General features: G+C 40.4%; 1 protein-coding gene across 1 annotated transcript in view; it reads left to right on the top strand.

Annotated features, from left to right (window-relative positions):
• Positions 1-19,809, top strand: part of OTOGL (otogelin like) — a 135,739-nt gene that overhangs the window by 35,140 nt on the left and 80,790 nt on the right. The window contains exons 19-25 of the mRNA XM_050934069.1: positions 1,481-1,690; positions 2,287-2,452; positions 3,904-3,978; positions 5,044-5,093; positions 5,835-5,997; positions 9,722-9,829; positions 11,230-11,368. Coding sequence (XP_050790026.1) covers positions 1,481-1,690; positions 2,287-2,452; positions 3,904-3,978; positions 5,044-5,093; positions 5,835-5,997; positions 9,722-9,829; positions 11,230-11,368 — 911 coding nt within the window. The remainder of the gene's footprint in view (positions 1-1,480; positions 1,691-2,286; positions 2,453-3,903; positions 3,979-5,043; positions 5,094-5,834; positions 5,998-9,721; positions 9,830-11,229; positions 11,369-19,809) is intronic.

Below are 19,809 nucleotides of genomic sequence, written 5' to 3' on the forward strand. Positions count from 1 at the left end.
CAAGTCCTTAATCAGGCCTTACCTCCACTGAAGCCAATGGGATTGAGCCCTGAGTAAAGACTACAGGACTGAGCCCAGAATAATCTTTAACTCTTAGGAAGCTGATGAATCCTAAGGAGTTTTATATCTTGAGGGCTGGGCAGTTTTCTAGAGTGCTGTGATTGTCTGTGGCCAATGTGAGGGGGGCACGTTAGGAGTTTTGTGTAGAGTCATCTCTTCAATTCCCTCCAAGATACCCTCTTATTTCCTCTGGCCTGCCTGAAAGATTGCCCTTCCTCCATCTGCTGTCAAGTTCCACCCCCTGTTTCATACAGGAAAGCAGCATGGGCAGATGACGCAGAGCAGCAGTGGTGGATGGCGATGGATGCCGTTTAGTATAGCACACAGAAGGACAGTGGTGTTGATGTGGCTGACTGGGGAGGTGGTAGCTGGAAAACAGGCAGTTTGTTATCAAAGAGCTGAGCCTTCCTGGCAGCTCCAGGAGAGCTCAGGGAGAGGTGTGGTTGGTGGCAAGAGACAGCAAAGATCTGAGTTTGCTCTGCTCTTAGCCTTTATATTTAAGTTCAAAGGACAAGTATGGTCATCTTTAGGAAACCAAGTACTGTAGAAGAGGTCCAAGTGCAGCAATAAGCCACATGTGGTACTTCAGCATTCCTGTGGTGGGCTGGCATAGATATCAGCCATGCAGTTGGAATGATCATCTGTGGCAGCTATTCCACCATGTAACAGCCAAGCGTTCAGTCACCAGCTTCTCATAGAATATCAGGGTTGGAAGGGACCTCAGGAGGTCATCTAGTCCAACCCCCTGCTCAAAGCAGGACCAATCCCCAGACAAATTTTTGCCCCAGATCCCTAAATGGCCCTATCAAGGATTGAACTCAGAACCCTGGGTTTAGCAGGCCAATGCTCAAGCCACTGAGCTATCCCTCCCACCTCTGCTTCTGTTAATGCCAGGAGATAAAATGAACAAAAGCATGAAATGGGCTCAGCACCAAAGCAGAAATAATGGAGTATTTTGTGCCAGATAAGAATTTCAGTGGGCAGGCTAGCAAAAAGTCAGTAACTCCAGAAAGCACTGTGTGGCACATGGAGAGTGCAGTAGTCTTGGGACATTTGGGTCCCAAAGCTCCAATTTGTAATAACTGCCCAGCCTGTGTGCGAAGAAAAGTTTGGCCATTGCAAACTCCCAAAATTGTCAATGACTTTCCTTATGCTTTCAAAATGTATTCTGCTTCCGTTTACATGTTTCCTTCACCTCAATATAAATTTTTATTTAGTTACATATTTTTATTGAAGCAAAGTTCATTGCTGAAATATTTACGTCAGTTACAAAGAACAGTATTTTATGGAACTACTTTATGTAGAAGCTTTTATTGCACAGTTGTATGAATTGGTGTGTTATTGATACTCTTTGCTATTTATTTTTGCTTGATATATTATCATGGGTACTGCCAAAAAAGAAAATGTTTCCTTCCCTTAGTTGGCTATGCATCCCACTGTGATATCATCAATCAAGAACTTTTTGCTCCATGTCACCCATACATCAGTCCAGGATTATACTACCAGCTGTGCCGTTTTGATGCCTGTAAATGTGGAAGCAGCTGTTTGTGTAATGCACTTGCACACTATGCCTATATCTGTGGCAAGCATGGAATTGCTATTGATTTTAGATCTCAAGTTTCATACTGTGGTGAGTAACATTTGCAAAAGAAGAATAGTTTTAGAAATGGGGAATGATGAGAAATTCTTTGAAATAGAATAAATCTTTGTTTTGCATCAGAAGCAAGAATCCTGCTTTGGGATGTTCAGATCTGAACATAATACGCAGTAGATGCAGCTGCAGTGCTGAGGGTGTCACTGTTTGGAAGGAGGGGAATGAGGTCACAGTGTGATATGGAAGGTAGAGCAGGGACTTGAATCCAGATCTTTCAAATTGTTGGCTAATGCCCTAACCACTGCATCATTCTTCCTCTCCCTTAGAAACTGAGCTACTAGAAATATATCAAATATACTTTGAAACACACATACTTCTTCAAGGGTTTTTCTTAACAAAAAGGTATCCTGAATTTAATCATTTAAAGCCTCAAAATGGGTGAAGACAAGACATTTCTAACACACTTGAAATCAGAGTTGGTCTCAGGTTTAGCTGAGAATCACATGATTAAACCCCAGCACATCTCTGTGGCAATTTGGGACAGTACATCTTACTGTGTTATCTCACACTGTCACGAATGTATCTCAGTGTATTGATTGCAGTCTCATAAGACGATGTTGTTTCCTCCCTAGCTCTAGTGTGCCGAAGTGGTATGCTGTATCATCGGTGTTCTTCTTTTTGCGAACACTCCTGTTCTTCCCTTTCTGCCCCGCATGTGTGTAATGGTGACTGTGCTGAAGGATGCAATTGTCCTGATGGCAAATACTTTGAAGAATCAATCAACTTTTGTGTGCCAATGTAAGTCATATTACATTGTTTTGAATATACCATGTTTGTCACTTTGCAGCAAGCCTTTAAAATAGAACTCTTTCTTGCATCTCATTTTGTGTTCCCCTTTCTTCACCACTATTACTGTATCAGTTATTGGCTGATGATAGTGTAACTGGTGACTGCTGGCCAACAAGACTAGTGATTTACTGATTCAGTATCAGAAAATGTAAAGTAATGCACACGTGAAGGAGACATTTAAACTACTTGTACTTTACAAGGTTCTAAATGAACTATATCAGCTTAAGGAAGAGACTTCAGTGTCACTGTAGACAGCTCATTGAAGACCTCTGTTCAATGCACAGCAGCAGTCAAAAAAAGCTAACAAAATGTTAGGATACATAAGGAAAGGGATAGAACAGAAACTATCATAATGCCCTTCTATAAATCAAAGGTGCAGCCTCTCCTGGAATACTGTTTGCAGTACTGGTCACCCAGTCTTAAAAAAGGATATTGCAGATCTGTAGGTGGTTCAGAGAAGAGCAACAAGAATGTTCAAGGTCATGTAAAAATTCTCATATGAAGAGAGATTGAAAAGATTGGGATTGTTTACTGTAGAAAGGAGACAAATGAGAGGTGACATGATAGAGGTGTATCATATAACAGAGAAGGTGGATCTTTAACTTCTGTTCTCCATTACACATAATAGAAGCCCAGGGAGACATTCAATTAAATTATAAGGTGGGAAGTTCACAATGAATAAAAGGAAAAACCTTTTTACACAGCATGTAATTAACTGTGGAACTCATTGCCACAGGAAGTCATTGAGGCCAAGAACTTAATAAGATTCAAAAAAGAACTGGATGTTTATATAGTTGTCAAGACTATCCAGAGTTGTTACAATTAATGACAATAACTATTTTGGAAAGGATAGCAAACCTCATTTTTCATGGTTTTAGCCAATCTCTAGCTATTAGAAATCAATGTGGGAAGCTGATTATCTCACAGCTGCTTTCTGTGGAGTTCTTATCTCATCTTCTGAAGTGTCTCATTCTGGCCGTTGTCTGACAGGATACTACACCAGATGAAACTCCGGTCTGATTCAGTATGGCAATTCCTATGTTCTTAAATCAGGCTGCATCCTGCGTACTCATCCCGTAACCAGGAAGAAAAGCTGCTTTCTGTGAGACTGCAACACACAGGAACAGCAAATAAGTAATTTGAAGATCATTACAGGATATGAGTGAAATCCTGGCCCAATTGAAGTCAATGGCAAATTACTCACTGACTTCAACAGGGCCAAGATTGCACCCTTTAAGTCTTGCCTTAGGTTAAGTTTGCACAGTAAATATAAATAAGCAGATCAATTAGAGAATTAAACTGTGTTTTTATCCTACTTGGTTAGGATTTGAAGAGTAAATATCCTTATACCCTATTTCATATAGTTTTTATACCCATATGCATAAGCTTTGTTTTCACAGATCTAGCTGTCGTTGCTATTACAAAGGCAGAACCTTCCAGCCTGCGGAAATCCTGCCCACACAGTCAGGCTCTTGGTAGGTTTTGGTATTAAGTATTTAATCGTTGACTCACTCAGGCCCTGCTAGTAGAATTGTATGAGCAGACCCCTATGCCCTTGTGGTTCTTAATTCAGAATCAGGCCTAACTGCTTCAAGAGCTGTGTTTATTTCATATATTGGAAAAGTAAATCTTGAAAGAAACTGGATTTAATACATTCTTAACAAAGAACTCTTAAACCCAAAGAAACAACTCATCCTACCACCACTCAATATTCCCCACTCAGCCCAACTTCACCATGTCCCATTGCCCCCTACTTGCCACAACCCATCTCACTCTGTAGCCCCCCAAAATTCCTCACGCACCTCACAGCCAACCAACAACTCAACCTCACCCTTCTCCTCTGGGATTTTCCTAGCCACTCAAAGTTGCCCCTCCACTCCTCTTCCCCATGGCTCAGCCCTCCACTCCCATCCTGGGCTAGGATGGCTCCTCCTGATCTTGGCTGTCCAGCTCGACTCGCTTCACAGTCACTCGGCCCCACTCTGCTCAGGTTTGGTGTGGCTGTCAAAGTTCAATAAGTGTTGAGAGACACAGGGTTTCGGGGCTGATCAGTTGCGTGCAGTGCTCAGAGAGGTGGCCATGCCAAACTTCAGTGAGTAAGGTGTGATCCAGCGCACTGGGCTGCAGTGCTGCTGAGGTTTGACTCCATCATGACAGAGGTGTGGCTGGGCCAAATCTGAGCAAGTGGTGTTGCATTGTTGTGCCAATTAGTCCCCCCACCCAAGTTGTCTCGTGTTATTTCCCTTAGATGGGGCTTACGCAAGTACACAGAGTGCACATTGGTTAATCTGGGCCTGTATCACATTACCAATACCTTGAGACACCCAGTTCCTGAATCAATATAAATAAATTACATACAGAATTTTAGACAGATTTAGATTTCTAGAGTTTAATGATCATTCCCCTCTTGATTTAGATTGTTTAAATTAGGTAGTGTTTTTGGAGTGCTACATAATTGCTAAGTTGTTTTCTTACATATGGCAGCAGATGTGTGATTTATTTTTTCCTGGAATAAAGATGATTTGTTTTCTTTACACCAGCCAGTGTTTGAATGGAACAATGAAATGCACTGAAACTGCTACAACTGCAGGTGATTTATATTCTTGTCTTATTTTATAGTTTCACAGGAGAAATGTTTGCTTTCGAGTATTCATTCATTTGCAGTTTTATATTCATATACATCTCATCAGATGCTAAATATCACCACTTTTTATAACAATGAATTTTTTCAGTCTAAAGTTACTTATCTTGACCTAACTTTCAATGCAGCTTGCATTCCTAAGTCACTTAAGAAGAATTTTTAAAAACACCTCTTGTAAGACATAGGCCACAATTTTCAAAAATGGGTGCCTAAAATTGACAATCCAAATTCAATTTTAAAACATCTAAAGGAAGAAACCTGATTTTCAGAGGTGCAGAACAAATGAAATTTCAGTTGGATTTCTGATGGAATTTGTGAGTGCTCAACACCTCTGAAAATAAAGTCACATTAAAGACTGATCCAAATCACTGAAGTGATTGGTAATTGACTGTAATAGGCTGTGGATCAGGCCCTTAGTGCCTTGATTTAGATGCCTAACTTTAGGCACTGAAGTTTTCAGTTTTGGACCTTAGTTAATAGATATTCTTAATGAAATAATGACAGAGACTATAAATGAAAATGCAAATTTTCACTTTAACTGCAGTCAAACACAGACAAAATGCACTTAGTTTAAATAGTATATTTTATTAATTACAATATTTTTAAAAATAAATTGTGAACTAAAAGAATTATAAACCTTCAGTGCAAAGGAGCAGCTGATCTCATTCAATTTGCCTTTTATATTTGAAGTTCTCACATGCCCTGAAGGAAAAATCTACTATGACTGCAGACATCCGGTGCCTGGCTTACCAGCAGCTGGTGTGAACTGTGAGATCTCCTGTGCAAACCTTGCCATGAACTTCACCTGTGTGCCATCACCACCATGTGCAAGTGGTTGTATCTGCCCCCCAGGGTAAGTGTAAACCAGAGTGTTTAGTAGAGTCACAGGGACAGGAATACTTTGCCTCCATAGGGACCCCCTGTTCTTTTTTTTTTTTTCTTCTTCAGGTAGTTCAATTCGTAAATTTCCTTCTTCCGTTTTGCTTGCAAACATTTGAATCTATCAAGCTGTCTTTTTTTCTGAGATGCAAAATAGTGATTGTTATGGTTACCAGACTATCTGTACTACTGACCCTTTCTCTTGTCTCTGTGAGTGCACCCCCCACAAGTGGCAGGCCTCATGCCTTACCTTTTCTTCACAGAATCCTGCAGTTCTCCCAATCTAAGATCAGGTCCTACACTACAAATGGAAGCCTGTGTCACACTGGTTATTAATATTTTTGTGAAATATAAGTGTAGGTATTATGAAAACAGCAATGTGTGACTGTGTATATGTGTAAAACATTTCAGTATACATACATATATATATATATATATATATATATATATATATGTATACTGAAATGTTTTAAAAACTATACCAAGGTACTGGTCACCATCAGACGTGTAAAACACTTTTCTGTCAGACAAGAGATGTGTGTCCATCTGTCTGGTTGTTTAAATGTAAATTTAAGGATTGTCTCATTCACAATGGGTTCCCCATCACCTGTCTGAGCTGAATGCAGATGAAGGATTGTAAGAATTTCAGAGAGGAGCTAACAGGTAGAGGAACGCAGCTGGGGAAGAGAACCTCATCTTGAGATGCACTTTAAAGATTTGCTGGACTATATTTACGGAATAAAGAAGATACTCTGTCATCCCGCTCCTGTTTACATTTAGGAAAATGGGATCTCAGGCAGCTGAAAAGGACTTTGAGTGAGATAAACTTCTTTAGACAGGAGGTTAACCTATTAATTAAGTTTAGTCTCCTGCAAGTGTGTTAGAATTTTGTTTTATATGTACCTGAGGACTGTAAAAGGGCAAATATAGTACCTATCTATAAAAGGAGGAATAAAGACAACCCAGGGAATTATAAACCAGTCAGCGTAACTTCATTACCTGGAAGATAATGGAGCAAATAATCAAGCAATCAATTTGAAAACACCTAGAAGAAGAGAAGGTGATAAGTAACAGTCAACATGGAATTGTCAAGAACAAATCATGTCAAAACAACCTAACAGCTTTCTTTGACAGGGTAACAAGCCTTGTGGATAGAGGGGAAGTAGTAGATGTGATATATCTTGACTTTAAAGCTTTTGATGCTGTCTCACATGACCTTTTCATAAACAATTTAGAGAAAAATAGCTTAGATGAACCTATTCTAAGGCAGGTGCACAACTGGTTGGAAAAACTTTCTCAGAGAGTAGTTATCAATGGTTCACAATCGAGCTGGAATGGCATACAGAGTGGGGTCCCGTAAGGCTGTCCTGGGTTTGGTTCTATTCAATAGCTTCATAAATGATTTGGATAATGGCAGAGAGTACTTTAAAAAAGTTTCTGGATGATACCAAGCTAGGAGGACAGGATTAGAATTCAAAATGATCTGGAGAAATGATCTGAAATAAATAGGATGAAATTCAATAAGGACAAGTGCAAAGTACTACACATTGGAAGGAATAATCAACTGCACAAATACAAAATGGAAATTGTCTAGGAAGGAGTACTGCAGAAAAGGATCTGGGGGTTATAGTGGATCACACACTAAATGAGTCAATAATGTAATACTGTTGCAAAAAATCCTTCAGAGATGTATTAGCAGGAGTGTTGTAAGCAAGATGCAATTCTTCCACTCTACTTGGCACTAATAAGGCCTCAAATGGAATATTGTGTCCAGTTCTGGTCAACACACTTTGGGAAAGATGTGGACATATTGTAGAAAGTCTAGAGGAGAGCAACAAAACTGATTTAAGGTCTAGAAAACATGACCTATGAGGGAATATTGAAGAAATTGAGTTTGTTTAGTCTGGAGAAGAGAAGACTGATGGGAACTTGATAACAGTCTTCAGGTATATAAAAAGTTGTTTAGAAGAGGAGGGCGATAAGTTGTTCTTCTTAACCTCTGAGGACAGCACAAAAAGTAATGGGCTTAAATTGCAGCAAGCAAGATTTAGTTCAGACATTAGGAAAAACTTCCTAACTGTAAGGGTAGTTATGCACCGGTCCAAATTACCAAGGGAGGTTGTGGAGTTTCCATCATTGGAGATTTTTAAGAACAGGTTAGACAAACATCAGTCAGCAATAGTCTAGATAATATTTAGTCTAGATAATAGTCTAGATAATATTTAGAACAAGAAGCAATGGGCTTAAACTGCAGCAAGGGAGATTTAGGTTGGACATTAGGAAAAAGTTCCTAACTGTCAGGGTAGTTAAACACTGGAATAGATTGCCTAGGGAAGTTGTGGAATCTCCATCTCTGGAGATATTTAAGAGTAGGTTAGATAAATGTCTATTAGGGATGGTCTAGACAGTATTTGGTCCTGCCATGAGGGCAGGGGACTGGACTCGATGACCTCTCGAGATCCCTTGCAGTCCTAGAGTCTATGAGTCTATGAGTCTAGTCCTGCCTCAGTGCAGAGCACTGGACTAGATGACCTGCTGAGTCCCTTCTAGTCCTACATTTCTATGATTTGTTTCCAATAACGTTACTCACTATCTGCTGAATCTCTAATCTTTGATGATGATCTTATTTTTGTTTTCACTATAAATATATTTGTGCTGTGGTGTTAAGCAAAGGGATGGTTCTGAGCTGAATCTTACAAGCTGTGTGTATCATGTTCCCTTGGGCTCAGCAAACCTGGTATTTCTGTGAGTAGCCAGTGTCGGGTTGGATGTCACAGAGGATTGCTTCAAAGAGACTGGGGTGCACCTGTTGTTAGCCTGCAAGGCAAAGTAAGGGCTGGCATAGCTCACAGAAGAATGCTTGAGTGGCTAATAGGCTGGTTGTGACAGGGACCTAAGTACAAGCAAGACTTCCTCTTCTTGGAGGCAGAGGATAACAGGGTGACTCATAGGCTTGGGTACCCCGCTACCCATCACGTCTTATTAGTTTGAAAAATAAAATACAAACTAATCCTTAATGCTGGTGATAATACTCGGAAAACATTACTGTGCACTTTGTTTTAATTTTTAAGTGAAGGATCCTCAAACTTATAGTGTCGATGGTATCTATTTGCCTAGACTACTTCCCCACTCAGTCACAATGGCAGCTACAGCAATTGCTTCCCTAGAGCATAGTATCAGGAAAGCATGAAGTATATCAGGGGTCGGCAACCTTTCAGAAGTTGCGTGCCGAGTCTTCATTTATTCACTCTAATTTAAGGTTTTGCGAGCCAGTAATACATCTTAACGTTTTTAGAAGGTCTCTTTTTATAAGTCTATAATATATAACTAAACTATTGTTGTATCTAAAGTAAATAAGGTTTTAAAATGTTTAAGAAGCTTCATTTAAAATTAAATTAACACACAGAGCCTCCTGGACCAGTGGCCAGGACCCGGGCAGTGTAAGTGCCACTGAAAATCAGCTCACATGCCGCCTATGCCCAATATAGGTTGTGTACCCCTGTAGTATATTTTAGCTGTTCTTTTATGTAGCTGAGAAGCTGGAGGTAAGAAGTCAGCACAATGTGACCACCAGCAGGTTTTCCAGTGACCAGCAATGTTCTACTGGCCACAGCTGAAAAACTGTGCTTTAGGTGATTAGTCAAAACTCAGGTAATTGGATTCTCACTTTAAACAATGATTTGTTTTCTATTTTGAAGGATGGCAGAGCACAAAGGGAAATGTTATATTCCTGATAGTTGTCCATGTACCTGGAAAGATTGGGAGTATCTGTCCGGAGAAGTGATAGCTACACCTTGCTATACCTGGTAAGTGACTATTATGTTTTACATATTTCCAAAACATCATTGCCTAATAATAAAGTGAACTTTATACTTAATACAGCACATTTTGTAACTATATTGAAAAAGAAGGTTGTACGGGAAGAGAAATATCAAGAGACACTGTGAAGGAGAATACAAGAGAAAAGTTGAATGTAAAATCATGAGTGAGGAAGCTGGTCATTTGGTAGCTTAGCTCGATGAGCTTACATAGAATATCAGGGTTGGAAGGAACCTCAGGAGGTCATCTAGTCCAACCTGCTGCTCAAAGCAGGACTAATCCCTAGACAGATTTTTGCCCTAGAACCCTAAATGGCCCTGTCAAGGACTGAACTCAGGACTCTGGACGTAACAGGCCAATGGTCAAACTGCTGAGCTATCCCCCATGCTATTCTCCAGTAAGGCATGGGGCTATGTGCAGGATACGGTACTACTTAGTGTGCGTGTGGATACCAGAATCTGTCCATTAGCCAAGACCATGAAAGAAAAAAATTAGGTCACAAAAAAATAAAGGAAATAGAATAACTACACAGCATTAAAATATTTTTAAAATTGGAGAGAGAGCACCTGGATTCCTTTCACAGGTTTTCAACCTGGCCTGCACTGGCACCCACACAACTTTGTATGCGCTAACTCACATATGGAAAAAAATGTAATTGAGGGACACAACCTGCTTGCACCTGCTTTGTAGTCAGCTTGCATATACAAATTAGTGATAGTGGGAAAGTGTTACTAGCAAATTGTATGAGCTCAGAAATTAATTACACATTCATAAGCAAAGGCTCTGGATTTTTTGATGTCATTTACACCAGGCAGCTCCATTTAAGTCACTTCATGTAACTGACAGCAAAATTTGGCCCTCCAAATGTAAGCAACTTTGGGGCTTATTTAACACAAGGACATCCATTGATAGTAATAGGAGCGCTCTGTGTATTGAACAAATATAGATCCTGTCTCAAAAATATATCAAAATGAATCACAAACAGAAATTTCTTAGTGTTCTAAGAATCTGGCTTAGGCATTGTAGAGTGCCATCACGGTGCTGGAGTTATCCATGCTGCCAGTGCATCCTGAGGAGGCAGTGGGAATGCTCTCACGTGCCATGGAATCAGTAGGGTTTTCATGTTCATTTTCTGCACATCTTTATCAAATATGTGGGTTTAAGGTCACCCTTTTGCCACTTCTGCAACACTGGCAAGCCTACAGTTTTGGGGCAGCATGCAGCACAACTCTGGGTGAACGTGGCCATGCAAGTTTTCCCCTTCCTTGTTTTTTTCCCCCACAAGTCAAAATAAAGAGCATAAGAAAACTTCTTGGAAAAATAAGGGTTTGAAAGGAAAATAGCGTTTCTAGGAGATGTTATGGACTATATTACCTTTTCCTCACAGTGTTTGCCGGCGAGGGATATTCACATGCACCAGTTATCCTTGTCCTGCTGTGTGTACAGTTTATGGGGATCGACATTATTATACTTTTGATGGGTTGGAATATGATTACGTCAGTGACTGCCAAGCTTATTTAGTGAAGGTAGGAGAATTATTCGCACATTGTTTTTATTTTCCCTAGGCACACTCCTGTGTAAAAAAAGAAAAAAAAATAGAGAACTGGACTTGCAAAGGGAGCCTCTACATTTTTTCAATATCAATAGTTGATATATGGAAGGAGCCTTTAATAAAGGGGTGCAACAGAGATGTAAGGGGAAATCTATAAAGAATTATCCTATAAATGGCTTTTTGTGCTAACACTATTTTGAATATGATGGTGATGATTTTTTTATATAGTGGACAAAGTGTACAAAGGTGCTCTAAGGACAAATAAAAGACAGGACCTGTCTCTGCCCTGCCATGATAAGGGAAGACAAATCAAAGGGATGTGTAGAGACCACCCTCATCAAGCCATCTCCCCAACTGGAGTTCCCATTGTGCTCCTCCAGCTGTATCTTTTAGATTTAAGCTCTTTGTAGCAAAAGCTTCCTTTATTTTCTGTACTCAACCTTGCTGAGTAAGTTGTCAGCCTTAAAACAAATAGCAGGGCATAGGAACAGGTTAAGATTGGCTAACCATTATTTGCATCTAACTAGAACTGCATCTAGCTAGCTTGTTCTAAACCAGTGGTTCTAAAGCTATTTATCATTTTGGGCTGCATGTGCGGCCTACAACGTGTTATATGGGCTGCAGGTTGAGAATCACATCACCCCCCCAAAAGCCTTGCACAGTCCCCTATGCCCAGCCCCCCTGCCCGGAGACTCCTCCACAGGATGGGGCCAGGAGTGGAGTCCAGGGCGTGGGGATGGGCAGCCTGACCCTACTCCCTCGCAGCACGGGTCTGGGCAGCCGGACACCCATAGCCCGCCATGCGGGGCCAGGCAGCCTAAAACCTTGGCACGCTGTAGCACTCTGCACAAAACCCTAGTTCCCAGTGCCCCCATCCCCTCAATGCCCAGAGTGCCCTCCCTCCCCACAGGCTGCCCAGAGACCCTCTCTTCTGCACTCTGCCTCCCTGCAGCACTCACCAGCTCCCCGGCTGACAGGAGCGCTTCAGCAGGCTGCCAGATGCTGTGTCCTCCTTAGCCAGCCCCACCTCCTTTCAGATCAGAATGGCAAATTTTGAATGTTTTTTAGCACACAGCTGGGCCGTGGATTGAGAACCACTGTTCTAAACTAACCATATAGGTAATTGCTTTGCACTATATTCTCTGTGACTCAGAGAACAATAAAAAGTAACAATGTAATTTCAAAATGACAACTGTATTGCTCTCACAGGGTATGTCTGCACTGCAAGTAGACACCTGCAGCTGGCCCATGCTAGCTGACTCAGGCTTGAACTGAAGGGCTGTTTAATTGTGGTGTAGATGTTCAGATTTGGGGTGGACCCTGGCTTTAGGACCCTGCAAGATGGGAGAGTCTCAGAGCGTGGGCTTCAGCCTGAGCCCGAATGTTTACTCTGCAATTAAACAGCCTCTTAGCCTGAGCCCCCAGAGCCCAAGCTGGAGTCAGCTGGCATGGGCCAGCTGCAGGTGTCTAATTGCAGTGTAATCATACCGAGAGACTGTATTCCTGTAAGAGCAGCTAGCATGGAAACTAGTGTGCAGCTAGATGAAGCTTTTGCATTTGTTTGTTTGTTTATTTGTTTTATATCATGTGTTCATTTATAAAATGCACTTGGTTGGCATAGTTTCTAGGGGCCTGATCCACAATGCCCAAATCAGTGAAATTCTTTCCATTGACTCCAATGGGATCTGGGTTACACCCTGAATGCATGTGTCTAATTAAACTCAAGTGTGCTGATTTAACAAAAAAGCCACAAATTCCTTTATTATGATTGGCTGGCAACTACATACTAATGTTCCTAATAGCAAATATTTACATTACTTGCCTATTTTATGTAAAAATACCATTACTGACATTTCTAAATGTATCCTCCTGTTGCTAAAAAAATACTAATTATTTCTTCTTCTTGGTTGGTGCTTATGGTAGTGTTTAGAAGTGAGAATTTGTTTTTGGAATTCCAGTAATGTCCTATAAAAGAATATTTTTACTACGCTAGTACAGTAACTCCTCATTTTATGTTGTGGTTATGTTTCTAAAAAATGCGACTTTAAGCGAAACGATGTTAAGTGAATCTAATTTCCCCATAAGAATTAATGTAAATAAGGAGGTTCGGTTCCAGAGAATTTTTTTTCACCAGACAGAAGACTATATGTATGTGTACACACACACACACACACACACACACACACACACACACACACACACACACACACACACACACACAGAGTGTATAAGTTTTAAACAAACAATTTAATACTGGTACACAGTGATGATGATTGTGAGGCTTGGTTGAGGTGGTGAAGTCAGAGGGTGGGATATTTCCCAGGGAATGCCTTACTGCTAAATGATGAACTAGCAATTGGCTGAGCCATCAAGGGTTAACTCTCACACTCTACAAGGCAGCAGGAATGTAGGGGGGGGGAGACAGCATCGTAGACAGAGACAAACACCATGTGTGTGAGAGAGAGATGTGCATTTCCCCTTTAACTACACTGCCTTGTTAATTAGATCAGCTTGCTGAGACTGCAGCTGCTGCCAGCAAGCTCCCTTCATCCTGAGCCCTGTCATGTGTCTCCCTACTCTACGGAAGATGGGGTAAGCGGGGTGCAGGAGCAGGGAGGTTGGGGACATCCTGACATTAGTCCCCCTCTCCCTCCCCTCTTGCCCGCACAGCAAGCAGGAGTCTCGGGGAGCAGCTCCAAGGCAGAGGGCAGGAGCAGCACATGGCAGTGGGGGGTGGGACAGCTGCAACTGCTAGCCTGCTAGGCAGCTGCTGCATAGGGAACTGATAGGGGAGTGGGGAGATGATAGGGGAGCTGCCGGTCCGCGCTGGTTCCAAGCCCCCACCAGCTAGCTGCAATGAGCTGCTCTTCCTGCAAGCAGTGGACAAAGCAGGTGGCTGCCAAACAATGTTAGAAGGGAGCTTTGCACAACTTTAAACGAGCATGTTCCCTAATTGATCAGCAACGTAACAATGAAATAACGTTAACAGGGATGACTTCAAGTGAGGAGTTACTGTATGTGACCTATTACTTCTAATTCTGATAAGAAACCCAGCTTCTCAGTCATTATTATTCAAAATAACATTTCATAGAAACTTTACAAAATATCCAAAGCTGTGTGAAATAAAACAAAATTATCAAAGTAAGAACTATGTGAACTTATAATACAACTTTACATCTATGGCCTAAAGTTTTTATGTCTGTTTGCAAAGCATGATTCAAACTGATGATTTACAACCCTCTTCTACCAAAAGCCAAAACAAACAAAATCACTCACAACTAAACTCCTGATATGCATCAGGGCATCTTCTAACCGGGAAATAGAAGTTAACTTATTTGTTATACCATCTTGGCATGTGTGAGTTGGAAAATTAATAGCCATCTCTTAATCTGTAAATCATCCATCTGGATAGGTACATAGCCCAATCTTTACTAGCCTCTCCACCTTCAAGGGGCTGTGACTATTTTGCTGATCCCTCACATTGTCCAGTCGAGTTTCACCTGTCATTCTTCATATTAAATATATATATTTTTAAATGAACCACCGGGAGCACATAGAGTTCTAAAGTTCAAGAATGTAGTTGGCAGTCACATAATCAAGGCATGTGGCACATTGCCTGTAGTCCTTTCATCCAGTGAACGAGATGACACAAGTGATGAAAATGCTGCCTATGTAGATTTGTGATATCAGTACTGGCCTTGTTGTGTTGGAGACAGGTGCAATGGTAGGCCTACCTAGAAGCCTTTCAAACTCTGCATTTTAAAAAAAAATTAAGATATGCCTGGTTCACAATAGCTAATTTGTTCGTGGTCCTTGGGTTGCATTGAAGTGTTGAAGGATTGCACCACCCCTGCAGAAGGATTGTTTACTACAAGCCAGGCGCTGTATGATGATTGCTAGAATCAATAACATCGCTATTTGTTCAATTCTGTCTATAAAATATTTAGAGGCAGCGAAGAGACTGATTTATCAGATTTATCAGATAGTTTCCATGTCTCTCCTACTGCAAGGATGGGCAGTTTCTGCTTTAAATATTTGTCCCAGGAATTAGGTTAAACTGTTTTATTTTCTATTCATTAAATCCTGTTGATTTATCTGGAACTCTGAAGTATATGTGCTATAGATACTCCAACTGAATATTAAAGTATACGCCTTGTCTATCATATTTAATACATTGCATGTAGTGTATGTAGGTGTAATTGGCATATTACTTGTGGGAGTGTGAACATGTGGTTCACATGCTTATCCAGCCAGGACCCAGTGTTGGCGAAGGTCCGGTTCCCTCTTCTCTCTCAGTTCCCAGACAAAGTTTGCTGGAAAATAACAGTCCAGAGTCCAGTCTGCAGGCAATTTGACGGGTTTATTGGGGCTAAACGAACAAGCATATTCCAAAGCCCTGTACATCAGTCGGGCTACCTCTATACGCCAATAAAGTTTTCCTCTTCCCCTCCCCCAACTATATTGCTATGCCTCAGCAGAACTCCCTTCTTCTCCTAACCCTTAGCTCTGCACAGGGATGGAGCTCCCTCTTCTTGGTGAACTTAATTATACTTGTAGTGGCCCTCCCCTGGTACCACCCCTTCCAATATATGGTTGTGTTCCGTTCTGGGGAGTCTTAAGTGGGGGGTCGATAAGACCAACTCTTTTGTACCTGATGGAAGGGGTAAAGAGCAGAGTTACTTTTGGCTATGGTTACTCTTTTGCAGACTTTGAGTCTCCTTTTTACCCTCCCCTCCCCTCCAGCTGCTTGGTTACCATAGCAACCCCTTGCTCTATTAGCCCCTTATCTTCAAGGCTACCAGATGGGGAAGGGTTGGGAGAAGAGGGAGTGCAGCCTTGTGCTTTCAAGTACATACTCTTACTTGTTTATTTAGCCTATTTAAACTAAAAGCAAGGGCAGAAGCAAAATTATTATTATTTAGTCTTTACCCTATTTACTTCACATTCTTCTAATATCCAACCTCTAATTCTGCATATTCATTCCTTTGCATACATATAATTACCATATTTGTGTGCACTTTTTGAAATTATAGTTGATTGTTCCTAATTTAGTACAATGCCATGACCTTCTCTTCATAATTATCCTACCCATCGTTTAATCACCTACAGTATTATTACTATTATTTGCATTACAGTAGTGCTCAGAAATCCTAGCTGAGATTAAGGCACCTTTGTGCTAGGTTCTGTACAAACACATTAGAAGAGACTGTCTCTGTGCCTAACAGCTTGCACTCTAAATAGATCAGGCAGATAAAAGATGGGAGGGAAAACAGGCACAGAGAATTGAAGTGATTTGCCCAAGGTTATACAGCAGTTCAGTGGCAGAGCCAGGATAGAAACCCCAGCCACTTGTCCACACCACCTCCACTACAAAGTAGTTCCCTAAAAAGTAACATTATGCTTATTCAACAGCATATTTGATATAATTATTTCAAATGATGATTTCAACTTGTTGCTCTTACGGGAAGAAGAGAATGGAAACTATTTACAGTAGAACCTCAGAGTTATGAACACCTTGAGAATGGGAGTTGTTCATAATTCTGAAATGTTTGTAATGCTGAACGAAACATTATGGTTGTTTTCAAAAGTTTGCAACTGAACATTGACTTAATACAACTTTGAAACTTTACTATGCCGAAGAAAAATGCTCCTTTAACCATTTGAATTTAAATGAAAAAAAGCGCAGGGTTTCTTTACCTTGTCAAATCTTTTTTTTTAAACTTTCTCTTTATTTTTTTAGTAGTTTACGTTTAACTGTACTGTATTTATGTTTTATTTTCTCTGCTGCTGCCTGATTGAGTACTTCTGGTCAGTTCATAACTCTGGTGTTCATAACTTTGAGGTTATACTGTACTTTTTTATTGTATTGCGGTAGCCTTCCCAACCGTCATTTCCCATTTTCTACAAGGAAAAAGAAATCACCACTTTAAAATGTACACATTAATTTGACTGGTTAAACAGCCTATTCTGAACCAGAAATTTTTTTTTCTGTAAGAAATAGATCATTTTGCTCCTGCTAGTTTGTAAACTGGCAGTGGAATACAATACTGGGAACTCTTGCTACCAAATACTTATTGCTATGTTCTTTACTGACACAAGACTGAGGTCATGAGTTTTATCCTGAATCTACTATAGCTGTTTTCTCGGTTGATAGGATAGTGAGTTGTGCCAGTCCACGTAATTGGCTGAAGCTGTTTGACTTGGCATTTAGCCTTTCTGAACCTGATGCACTGTGTTTAAACCATACACCTTATCAATCTATCCTGCTGTTAAACTTTAAGCAGATGAACCTGCTTGTGTTGGGAAGGGGGAAAAGGAAACATATTTAATCTTTCAGCCACTTAGGACATTTAAAAACACAGACTCAGTGTAATTATTATCAGCACTTTTTGTTTAAGATGACACCAGGCAAATGAAAAGACTTTTTATAAAAGTTTCAAGAACATATTCTCTATTGGGTAAAAAAAACATGTGAAAGAATTGATTGGAGAATATATATTTTTTTAAATCAGGGAGGTCATTACTTCTCATTAGTTAGTAATGTATTTCAAGATATTTTGTTTCATGTAGTATATAACATTATGAATTTAGTGCACATAAAGGTTACTGCACTTGTGCATGACTTCTTAAAGAACGTGTCCATTTTAAGCCCTAACAATTTAAAATCTTCCTTAATTAACAAAGCCTTTCAAAGCAGAAAATCTCTATTCCGTGCAGATCGACTAATCTTTTTCACTTCACTGTAAGTCAAGTAAATTGCTCATTTTTTGCAGGTCTGAATATTGATGAATTCATGCCAGCCAAGTGTTATAGCTAAATAGAAGATCTTTCCTTAAAAACATAGGAAAGTAAACCGAGGGATATTTTTCTACTGTAAAATCACTGAGGTTGTCTATACTACATGTTCCTCAGTTGTTTCATTCCTGTTTGTTTCCTGGTACTTTTGCATATATGTTAAAATTGCTGCTTGTGTGGTATATATGTAAGGCCTAATCTAATTAGCTCATAATTGCCTCTATAGGTGCTTTCACTCTTGAAATTCAATCTCATCTTCAGTAGTGGCTGCATAATGCTAGCGTGTAGGCATTTTGCAGCCTTTCAGGGCTGTCCTCTTTGTAGAAACAGAGTTCCACGTTCAGTGATGTAGGAGAGGTCATGTTCCCACCTGATGAATGTCAACCAAGGAAAAATTTTGAAGGGTCTGCGTAGCCTGAAGATCAGCCTGTCCTTGAATGAGAGCTCTATGCTAATACTCAGAGCCTGCTTCAAAGCCCAATGAAGTCAGTGAGAGTAAAGCTCCTCTTTATATCAATTTTTGGAAGTCCTGCTAGGTTCTTATTAACCAAGCCCATAGAGATGTCCCTCTCCTTTTTAGTCTTCACCTGGGAAGCTCAGTATCCAGATAACTTTGGCTTGTATCTTTTTTTCCACTTGTTCCATCCTCTCGGTGAGCAGAGGATTAAATTACAGTTGGCAATGGGTTCATGCTCTTGTTCCATTTTCTCCAGATCAATGACTTCAGACTCAATTATCTCTACGTGCCTTTCTGTCTCCACCATCTGGCTATCCAGACCATTAAATTATGCTGTGAATGAATCACCTTTGTTCTCCAACAAAGGAAAGATTGCTTTCAATTTGTGCAGATTAGCACGAAGGTTTTCTAGCAATGGCTGGAGCAAAATTTCTTTCCATGAGACTGGAGTTACTGAGGAGGTGTGGTGTGATTGACAGGTTGGCACCACATGATGCGTCCTTGCTATTCAGCAGTGACCGCACAGCATGAAGACAGTTAACTTTTTAACCATTGATTTTTGCTTTTGGTGTTACGATTGGGCAGGTGTCCTTTGGGAATCCCTAATCTACATTTTAATTTGTTGCCTATCTGAAGAGCAAGACCACCATAAAAATGGCTAGTTGGAGTTCTGATAATACTGCTTGCTTCTGGTGTGTCAGGTTCCATAGACTGTTAATATAACACTCCCAGCCATAAACAAAAATAACTTTGTACGCATCTGTTTTAGGGTGATCACTGTATTTGTTGTCATTTCACTGCTGAGAGCCCTTTACCATATGTGAACTCTAAGCATGTGAGTCAGATTGACGATGTTAGTGTGGGCCACCTGTTGCTGCTGCTTTAGGGGTGACTGTGTGGGTGAGACTCTAAGAATGGGTAATGTAGGCACAATATAGGAAAATGTTTGATTCTGAATTAAATTTGCTATGGGCTGAGTCAGGAAAGCTCCTCAGATCCTACCTTTCTGAATCCATAGAAACTAGACGTTACAGTATAGCAATATAAATGATCCAATTTTAACTTTTTTTTGTTATAAAAGTTGTAATGAAGTCTAGGACTTGTAGTCAATGACAATGTTTTGTGATACTCAGAAATACCTCATATGATACTTCGGAAAAGTA

The sequence above is a fragment of the Gopherus flavomarginatus genome, chromosome 1, assembly GCF_025201925.1.
Source record: "Gopherus flavomarginatus isolate rGopFla2 chromosome 1, rGopFla2.mat.asm, whole genome shotgun sequence".
Lineage (NCBI taxonomy): Eukaryota > Metazoa > Chordata > Testudines > Testudinidae > Gopherus > Gopherus flavomarginatus.